This window comes from Protopterus annectens, chromosome 2.part1 (assembly GCF_019279795.1).
Source record: "Protopterus annectens isolate FY-2018-M chromosome 2.part1, PAN1.0, whole genome shotgun sequence".
NCBI classification, from domain to species: Eukaryota; Metazoa; Chordata; order Ceratodontiformes; family Protopteridae; genus Protopterus; species Protopterus annectens.
In genome coordinates, this window is record NC_056729.1 from 362,269,490 (window position 1) to 362,280,384 (window position 10,895).

General features: G+C 39.5%; 1 protein-coding gene across 1 annotated transcript in view; it reads left to right on the forward strand.

Moving 5' to 3' along the window:
• The window catches only part of PROM1 (prominin 1), a 1,709,767-nt gene that overhangs the window by 1,030,193 nt on the left and 668,679 nt on the right, over nt 1–10,895 (forward strand). The window contains 1 exon segment of the mRNA XM_044062202.1: nt 6,073–6,157. Coding sequence (XP_043918137.1) covers nt 6,073–6,157 — 85 coding nt within the window.

Sequence of the window (10,895 nt, forward strand, 5' to 3'; positions counted from 1 at the left end):
TCCTAGAGATGAGAGCAGTGCTTTTAGCGTTGCAAGCCCTCAGCGACTTTCTTCCCGTGGGACAATTGCAGTTCACACAGCCAACATGTCTGTAGTTTGGTATATCAACAAACAGGGCGGAACCAAATCCTACCCCTTGTGTCGAGAAGCGCTCAGACTTTGGCAATGGGCGATCTCCTCTCATCGGTTTCTGGTAGCAATGCACATCCCTGGGAAAACCAACATTTTAGCGGACAGATTGAGCAGAGCTATTCTCATGCCTCACGAGTGGTCTCTCAAGCAATCTATACTGGAAGAGATTTTTCTGGAATGGGGTCGCCCATGTTGCGATCTTTTTGCTACTCCCAAAACAGCAAATGCCCAGACTTCTTTTCTCTCTTCCCACTGCCAGGCCATCCCCCCAGAGACGCTCTGACCCAGGATTGGCCCCAGGGACTTCTTTATGCCTTTCCTCCTTTTCCTCTGATCCCTCAAGTCATCCAGAAAGCAACCGTTTTGAGAGCCAAATTGATTCTCATTGCTCCTTATTGGCCTCGACAAATTTGGTTTCCGTTCCTCCATCGTCACCTTTTGGTGCAGCCGTGGCATCTGGACCCAGTGCCAGATCTTCTGATTCACCAATCCGGTCAGCTGCACCGGTCTATCCCTTCTCTCAACCTCACAGCATGGTTGCTCCACTTCCTTCCTTAGCCAGGCTTCCTATGATCTCTAACCCTGTTAGAGACATCCTAGTAGCTTCCTTAAAATCCTCTACCAGGAGGATTTACACAAGCAAATGGAAACGTTTCTCTTATTGGGCTAAAGCCAAGAATATTGATCCCTTCACTGCTCCAGTTCAAGCAGTTTTGGATTATTTAGCGGAGATTTTTCATGCGGGCTCCTCTTCTTCCACAGTTAGAGTTCAGTTGGCTGCTATCTCGAACTTTCATGTCGGGTTCGCAGATCACAACATTATGTCCCACAGGCTTTGCAGAGCCTTCTTGAAAGGAATTTTCCTCCTAAAGCCTCCAGTCAGGAGTCCTCCTCCTCAATGGGACCTAAATTTAGTGCTGACATCCTTGATTCTTCCCCCCTTCGAGCCAGCTGTTTCTTGTTCCCTGAAATTTCTGTCATGGAAAACTTTATTCCTGGTAGCTATTACATCGGCTAGGAGGGTGTCTGAACTTCATGCTCTATCTGTTCACCCCCCCTATTTGGTCTTCCACAAAGACAGAGTATCTTTGAGAACTAACCCGACCTTTTTGCCTAAGGTCGCCTCAAAGTCTAATTTGAATCAATCCATTGATCTCCCTGTATTTTTTCCAAACTACTCAAACAGATCAGAACAAAAACTACATTATCTAGATGTCCATCGCCAACTCAGATATTATTTGGACAGGACAAAACAATTCAGGAAATCCGATCAACTCTTTGTTTCCTATGCTGATAACAAGAAAGGCCTTCCTGTCTCAAAAGTGACCTTATCTAGATGGCTTTCTTCTGTCATCTCTGAAATTTATCGGCTCAGGGGAAAACTGCTGTGCTCAAAACCTAAAGCACATTCAACCAGAAGCTTAGCTACTTCTACAGCCTTTCAAGCTAAACTTCCTTTAGACACTATTTGTGCAGCGGCCACTTGGGCCACTCCTCATACTTTTGTTTCCCATTACAAATTGGATTTGGCCTCCAGGGACAGAGCCTGTTTTGGCTCTACAGTCCTCAAGAGTCTGTTCCATTGAGCCACCCAGGATAGAGGTGCTAGGGACGCGGTCCCATCAAGCAAGAATGAAGGCGAGATTGGCAACTTAACATTGAGAAGTTATGTACCTACCATAACGTTCCATGTTAGTTGTCTTCTCTGCCTTCTTTCTTGACCCTCCCTCCTTCCCCCAGGCCTGGACAGACCTTTCTCTACAGAGAATGATAGTTCTGAAGACCATACAGAGCTGGTCCTTCTACCTTCCTGCAGGTTTTTCTCTCCTTCTTTCTTCCTTTGGGAAGTTTTTATGCTAGGTGCTATTGCCCTTTTGTCATCAGACGAGATCTGGGTACTAACCGCCTTGCATCATGGGATATGGGGCTGCCTTGAGCTGGTAAAAGTGACTCTCGAGCTTAGCAAGTGCTGAGTCGGAGCCGAGGATCGGCTCCAAACCCATCAAGCAAGAAAGAAGGCGAGAGAAGACAACTAACATGGAACGTTATGGTAGGTACATAACTTCTCATTATCTGGCATCTACCAATCCCCATTGGTGCCGGTTAACCGCGAGTTTATTGTACAGGTCAGCCGATAATGTTTGCATGGGGAGTAGTGTCAAAAGTCTTGACCAGGTCTAGATATGCTGTATGCACTGTGTAACCTCTATCCACTGCTTTGGTGGCTTTTTCAAAGACGTTAATGAGGTTAAAAAGGTAAGACATTCCATTTACAAAACCAAGTTAATGAAGGTTCAGGGTTAAGAGATTTTCAATGCCCAGGTTAATGTGATTTGAGATGATAGCTTTATATATGAAATTAGTGAGATTAATGGGTGTATAATTACCAGGGTCTTTGGGTGAGTTGTAATATATAGCAGTATTTTCAATGGCTGTTTTCCAAGCTTCGGGAATGTACAATTAAATTGGTTAAGTAAGGGTTCAGGTAGGCCATATTTTGTACTGATAATAAAGAAAGTTATGTTATCAAGACCCATGGATTGAGGAGTTCTTAGCTTTTCAGGTGGCTGAGAGGACTTGTTCCATAGTTATTAAAGAGGTGGGTGGGATTGCAGAATTTGTGGAATATGTATAACTGTGGGTGGAGTAACATTTGCAATAAATTTGTCATCTGGGATATTAGCTATTTCCTTTGTGTCATTGTGGACAGTATTACTGCGGACTAGCTCCAGACACTGTTGGATGTTGGGTCTTAAACTTTTGACATGGTTAAAGAAGAATTTGCTGTTATTTTTGGTTTTAGAGGCCATTTTAAGTTTGTATTCAGCTTTGAGCTTCCTAATGATCGTCTTAAGCTCTTTATTAGTTTGCACCAGTCTACTCTTAAGGTAGGTAAAATGAGATTTCTTAAAAGCACTAGTAATCCTCCTGCTGAGTGGATGCGACTTCTTCAGGCACTGACTTTAATATGGCTTCTTCCTGGTGCAGCCAGGAAACCACGATCTGGCTGCAGTTTTATAAGCTCATCTGAATCTCTACCTACATTTTTTTTAGCCTTTTGTCACTTGAATTGATATATTCCCTAAATTTCTCACTTTAAATCTCTGAGTGCATTTAATTTATTTTCCTATTAGTTACTGGAAGCCATCTCCTTTATTAACGCTGAAACTTAAACACCTTTTTGCTGAATAGCTGCATGTTGCTTCCCAAACAAAGCTTTTTCTTCTTTTCTGGTTGACTGTCACTCACTTTTTCCAAATTTCTTCTTTGCTGTCATCGAGACATTGTAATACTAGCCAGTAACCGAATTTTACCCAAATGCTAAGTTTTACTGGCTTTTTTAAGCTGTTAATCAGTTTTCACACTAGAAGAGCTCTAATGAATATGTTACTCATTTGGCTGCCATCTTAATGGATCCCACTGGAAAACAGATTGAGCCACTTCTGGGAAGCCTGGTCAAGGATAACTGCAGACAGGTGGATGTTGATCATTATAGCAAAGTGATGCAGAAAAGAGAGAACATCCTTGCCTTTTTATGGAAATGTTCCCAGTTCCAAAGGAAAAGCTATGTCTTTTTAGCCATTGTTCAGCAGATGCAGGATGAAGGTGTGATAAGAGTTCCCAAAGCAGGAAGAAATGGTTAGCTTTTCCCCCGTATTTTTGTTGTGCTCAAAAGGATGGGCCATGTAAAGTGATTCAGGACCTATCAAAATCTTTCTTCTTCTTGAGTGTACCTTTATTCAAGATGCTCACTTCTACCGTCACTATTTCCATTACTTCTCTGGAAGCCCTCCGGATATGTTGGACCTGAAGAATGTTTACTTGTATGTCTGTACCAATTAGGACCACTGAAAGATCCTGAGGTTGAGTTGTGCCCTGGCACTACCAGTGTATTTATTTTCTGCTCAAGCCAGGATTTTTATGAAATGCCTGGTTATGGTCGTAGCCACCAAATGGATAAAAATGGTCCATATTTATCATTATCTCCATGATTGATTCCTTCAAGCTCAAATACAGCAAAAGGTCTTGGGCAGTGTAAACATCACCATGTATTGTTTCCAACATCTGCAGTTTTTGATCAGCCTGCTTAAGTAAGATCATGTTCCTCAGTATGACAAAAAAAAACTCCTGGGCACTGTTTGAACACAGAAAAATCCAAGTGTACCATTTCAAGGGAAAGTTACTTTAAGAGGTCTTTTTTGTGTAGGCTGCATGGAGCTCTGTGACAACCAGGATAGCTGTGTTTTTCTTTTTTCACCCCAGACTAGGTTCTTCTGTGGCAGTGCAGACAGTTTTTCAGTGGACTGCTAAGTGGCATGCATTCTGTATCTCATTCTATTATAAGAGATATAAAAATGTCTGTCGGGTACCTTGAGTACTCATGTTAGAACTGCAGCAGCCAGTTCAGCGGCTTTTGTTTCCAGAGATGTTCATGAGCAGGACATTTGTAACGTTTTAGCATAAGCTTCTATCCATACCTTCACAAGGCATTGTAGTCTGGAGACTTGTTGAGGCTGAGTGGGAATTCTAAAGATCTGTTTTAAAGGTAATGATCTTGTTAATTCTAATACTTAAGCTTTGTGCTTCTTCCTCTGTACGCATTGGATTCATTCTATAATATATTTCTTGCTGCTAGATTAACATTGTACATTTGTGTAGGGTATTCTCCATAATGCTAGATCTGTAAAAGGACTCTTGCAGAGCATATGCAGCCCATCCACTTTCTCTTAACTTCTCCATACCTCTGCTACACTCTTATTTGGTTCACCCAGTCTAGGTGAAGAGGGATGATGTGGACGTTCTCTCATAGAAGCTGTTGATGTAAAGGAATGTTGCTTATTCTCTGACAGAAGCCCACTTTATAGTTGATGCCAAGGTGAGGTGAACTATCATGAGAAGAGATACTGTACTGTCACAACTATACTCCGGGGCATCAATCAGATGACCAGGAAGTTCTTAAAGCTAATATATACATTTAGCACTGCCAGCATCCTTGTGTAAGATCTACTGTTTTGGTGAGTGTTTCACATGTCTCTTCTCCTCCTTTGCACTCCACCACTTTCCATCTGTCTATTTATCCACAGCTGAATTAGTTGTGGCTTTCCATGCCTGTACCCTGCTTTGCTTCCCTCCAGTAAATATATAAATGAAAATGTCTTTATTATTTTGCCTGGTCTGTCATTTTCTTGACTTTATCTCCCTGTTTTCCAATAATGCAGAGAGCTGCTACAGAATTTCTTTGCCTGCCCCAAACACTTTTGCAAATAATTTTCCCTTTACTTTGTCAGTTTAGTCTTTTGAATTAGCTCTACTGCTTTTTCCTGGTTTACTTGTATACCACTTCTCCATTTAATGTAGTATATGAACTTTTCTTAGCTGCTCCTGTTGTATCCTAGTCTGTCATTGTTTCTCTTGGTCTGTCAGTCCTTCACCTGGTGGGATGTTTTCTGCTCCTATATTCCTTCTCCACAATAATTCACTTCCACCATGACACAGCCCATCAGCGCATCTACTGTCTTATGTTTTTTGGAATGTCTACTGCTGTGTGTTGTTTTTATGTAACTGCATTTATCTGTACTTCTTCCTATGAACACCATGATAATAATCAGATCTACTTCTCTTAATTTGGATTTCCTGCTCATACTACTTGTATATGAAAGGCTTATGACAACTATGTCTCGGTGTGTGCAGAACTACACACAATACTGATATTTATTTATTTATTAATTTTATGATTTTTCATTCTGAAGGAGGTGCACTTTTCTTTCTGTTATCCATTCTTAACTGCTGCATTTGTGTAAGATTGGCTGATTGTGGTAAAGTACCTCCATTGCTGTGTTGGCAGAAACAAAACATACTCTAGAATCTTTAGAAAGTATTTGACAGGCAGTGCTCCTTGAAGTGAATTGACTAATTTTGCAATTTTTTCCATTCTTACAGAAAGTGCAAAGCAAATACTGGAATTTATACTGCTCTTCAACTGGATAATCTTTACAATATCAGTAGCTTTCTTAATATTAGTATGGTAAGTTAAATAATTCTTTATTTTTTCAGTATGTTATGCTACTGCACTAACAATGGGGTATTTCTTAAAAGAATAAGGAATCCTGGTTCCTGTACATTACTAATGTTTCTTCTCAACACTTCCTGCTTCTTAGAGAGACAGAAAAAATATTTGGCTTGGTTTCTAGGTTTATCTTGTTGGTACATATGTACAGACAGTTTCTGAAATAATTATTCTTGCCTGGTGTGCCTCAAAGTGCACTGAATTTGGCCCATTGTAAGTGTTATTTTTCTGACAGGTGCGAAAAAATTTTTTAAGCCTCCCATCATATGGGGGGAAGTAGTATAAAAATGTATCTGATTAAGTAACACAACTTAATGACATAATGTTTATACTGGATATATCTGTAACTATAATTAATAGCCTAGATGACAAGTAAGTCCTTGGGACAAGTGTACATACATGGCTACTGGATAGATGCAGGTAATACACAAATGCAATAGGAACAAAAATTTAACAGAGGAAACAAGTATTTTCTTACAGTATTAGCACTGACATTCTTACTTTAAATGATCAAGTAGTGATATCTGGAGGAGGTGATATCAGTTATATTTGTTAAATTGTCTATGTGCCATCAAATGAACTGTTAGTAAAATGCATGAGAGATGATGGGTCAGCTGAAATGCAGAGTGAAACAGTTTGATAAAACCTGATCACAAATCATGTGGTGCTTGGTGTGACAGGCAGCTGTAATATATGTAGGGTTTAGGCTCAGTTATAAGTGGTCAGCAGACTTCATGACACACAGATTGAAGTATGAGTAGCTGTCTGTATAATGGGCAATGAGGATGAGAAGCTGTTATGTGGCTCTGATTTACATGCAGGAGATGTATTAATTATATGCTCCTGATGAAATGAAGCTGTGGAAGTAAATCCTATTCTTTAGGGAACTACTACCATGGATGGAATATTTAATGGGAATTCTGGATTAATTGGTTGTGTGTTTTAATTTGAAAGCTTGAACATTGCAGCCATGCTGGGGATGACAGAAATGGCAGGGGTGTTTAAAGAAAGTTGTTCAATGAACAGAAATGAATGAAGTAACTGATCCTCTCACTGGGAATAACTATGTGACAGGAATGTACTGATGGATGGTTGCTTCTTACAAAATAATTTTATTTATTTTTCAGTTGTTAACCTGGTAGGTGACCTGGTCTGAGGACCCTTTTCAGCCACAGCTCAAACCTAGTGGCAGCGCCATAAGCTGGCTCATCTAGCACCCACTATTGGGCTCATAAAATTGCATGCCCCACCAAATCCATGCCCCTCTCGCTCTCAACTAAAGAGCAAAAAAAGAAAACGGTCTTCAAATTACTTTAGGAAGTCACATCTGCAAATCATACACCCCCAGCTCTCAACCGAAGAGCAAAAGAAAAAACTCTTAACTCAAGTGATTGCACAAGAATTTTGGTACAGGAAAGTACTGTAGAATACTCAAATGTACCCCCTGAGATTTTGTACCTGGAACAGTTGCCCCTTTTGCACCACCCTAGTTACACTACTACCTAGTGGGCAGATACAAAGTGCAGAAAAAATGTGCATTTCAAAAGCAAATACAAGGCATTGTAGCATTATAAACAGTTCATATACATGTGAAGAAGCAGTGTAAAAAAGTATATACACATAATATAATCAAATAAATACTTTATAGAAATAGTTCAAATGAACTGAGACGAAATGCATACAAGCCAAAGAATCAGGTAAGTAAAAGAACTACTTCCAATGATTTGAGTGGATGTGAAGTTTTGCAATGGTATATAACAGATTGAGAAAGAAAGGCAAAGGGTGTCATGGGGATGCCCCAGCAGAGAAACGTACGTGTTTACATGTGATGGCAAATGATTAAGACACATATAAAATTAGGAAGTTAATGTGAATCTCCAAAGCAAGAGCATTTGCTTTCTTCATAACTTGTCCCTTTCTTTTCCAAAAAAAAAATAAATAATTAGTTGTTGATCTTGTTGACTGGAAAGAAGATTTATAAAGAAAGCTGGATCTGAAACGAGGCTAATAATATTACTGAGGACAGGATTGAGCCAATATACTTAAAAAAAAAAAAAAAAATTGGAACATAAAATGAAATAAAATGGCAATGAAGAAGGTATAGTTGCTAAAGAATGTGTACTCTGGTGTTAAAATAAAGTTGCAAGTGCAAATGGAAGATGAAAGGTTATTTAGAAAAGTGAAATAATCTGAAAGAAACTCAATAGTATATTTACAGAAGAGAAAAATAAGTTAATATAGGCACTTGAAGTGTTACTGAGATATTTTAACAACATGCTTAACAGTGAAGATTCTATTTCTAATCCCAACCCTATACATTACCTTAGGAAAAACCCTTTCCTCTAACCCTAACCTTAAAACATCAGCCCTTCACACCATCAAATGGGTACTACTCTCAATCTATCCCAGGCCCTTCTCCTCACTCTAACCCTAACCCACATACACTCATGCACACACACTCACCCCTAATGCTGAAACTTTCGGTATATCCAGTAGTTCGGGCATTAAAACAGTGTCACTTATGAACACAAGCACAAAGCTGACAGAAAAAGGAACAGTTGATGCTCCTACTTCTGACAATGTCCTGCTTTCAACTAAAACAACTTTTGATATAAAAACACACCAGTAAACTCTCTTGATTAAAAGCACTGCAACTATTAATTTAGTCTCATGCGCATTCACAAGTGAACATTAAAAGAGTGATCACTTTAAAGTGAATCCTATTCACTCCCCACCCCTCCACACACCCTGCTAATTATATGTGCTAACTGCTAACTCTGAGATTGCACAGCAGCAGGGTAAGGACAAATTCCCTTACCCCACTGCCGCATGATCCCATGCAAAAGACTGCCAGCAGAAACTCCATTTAAAAGAACATATTGCCCACATCAGCATTCAGTTTTTTTACACCAATAAAAATTGTTTGTTCATGTGAATGTTTGCTCTTCTCAACTGCGTGAGTGTGCGTGCGCGAGGACAGTATACATAGAATTCTAGCTAAACCTTGCAAGAGGAAATTTTATAATCTCACACAAGAACTGTCCACTTTAAAATGCCTCCATGAAGACAAGAAGGATTATGAAAGCAGACAAGAGTGATGGCATCTCCATTACAGACACCGAGAAATCCTATCAGCACATTGAATATGCTAAGGAATCAAAGAGAATAGATACTGAATAAGTCACAAGAGCTTACAAGGTCTTTGACCTCAAACTGGACAAGCTTAACTCAGAGGAAGTTCTAGACGGTGATTTGTTTAGCTTTCTGACAATCCCCCACCCTGGGATACCACAATTCTTTTGCATCCTAAAATCTCAGAAAAAGGTGGAGAATCCTCCTTATTGCCCAGTAGTTGGTTCAGCCACTGATACTTTATCCACCGATATATATTTTAAGGTTAAACAGTTCACTAGTACTGCCTCCTTCATTTTTGACTCACTTGATTTCCTGGAAAAAATCAGAGATAAAAATGCAACCGGAGATGATACTTGTCACAATTCATGTGGAACCCCTATACATTGTTGTTCCTCATAACGGCTGTATTGAGACTGTGAAAGAGTACATGGACTTCAGGACTGACACCAACCAGAGAGAAATTAAAGCTATTGAGAATATGCCGGATATAATACTCACCAACAACTACTTTCACTCCAGTCATAAATGGTATAAACAAGCAAGGGGGATAGCTATGGCCCCTAGCTTAGCCAATATAGCCTTGGCAAGATGGGAAGAGAACACAGTCTTTTCCTCAGAATTCTATCACTGCATGGATTATTACTATCATTTTATTGACAGTATTTTTATTACATAGAAAGGCTCCATGGATAAGCTGCTTAACTTTTGTATTGAAAACACCACAGACTTTTTTACACGTCACCAACCGCTATAGTTATAATAAGGTGGAATTCCAGTACGTCACCATCTATAGGGACAGAAAAGAGGAGAAGCTTAAGAACGACCTGCACAGAAAACCTACACGAGTGAATCTACTACTACTTGCACCCAAAATTACTATAAAAAGTGTCATCAAATCACTGGGAATGAGAATAACCACAGTTTCTGGAGAGATTGACCAATTTCTCACCAACCTAGATCAACTGCAGCAAGATTTTCTAGAAAGAGGATACAGTGAGAATTTGTTGGCCAATGTAATGGAACCCATTAAACTCCTCAAACAAAATAATGATCCAGCTCTGTGGTGAACCCCTCCTAGAAGGAAACCATTACAAGCCACACAACCGAACATCAGTAAAGGAAATGACAAACATAAAAGAAGTATGATTCTAATTTATTCCAGAGATTCACATGTAATAAAAAGAAAAAAGAAATGGTTGAAAACTGGAGTATCATTGGGGAAAACTATCTATCAGTCAAATTCTAGACAGCCATCCTTCGTTTATTGAAAAGGAAGAAACATTGCAAGTTGGGTAGAAAATGCAAAATAAATTAGTGCACCCACAGAATTGCAGGTAGGAACCTTTCCTTGCACCCCCCCAGTCTATAGATGCTGTGCATATATGAGACAAAAGACCTATGTTATATGTCCAAACTCAAAAAAGAAATATGTCTGCAGTGACTGCTATAACTGCAGTAGTAGCTTTGTAGTATAGTGGGCAAGCTGCACAAAATGCAGAGCATTTTACATTGTAAAAACAACCCTGTCAAAATAAGAGTAACCAAACACCTTTCAGACATA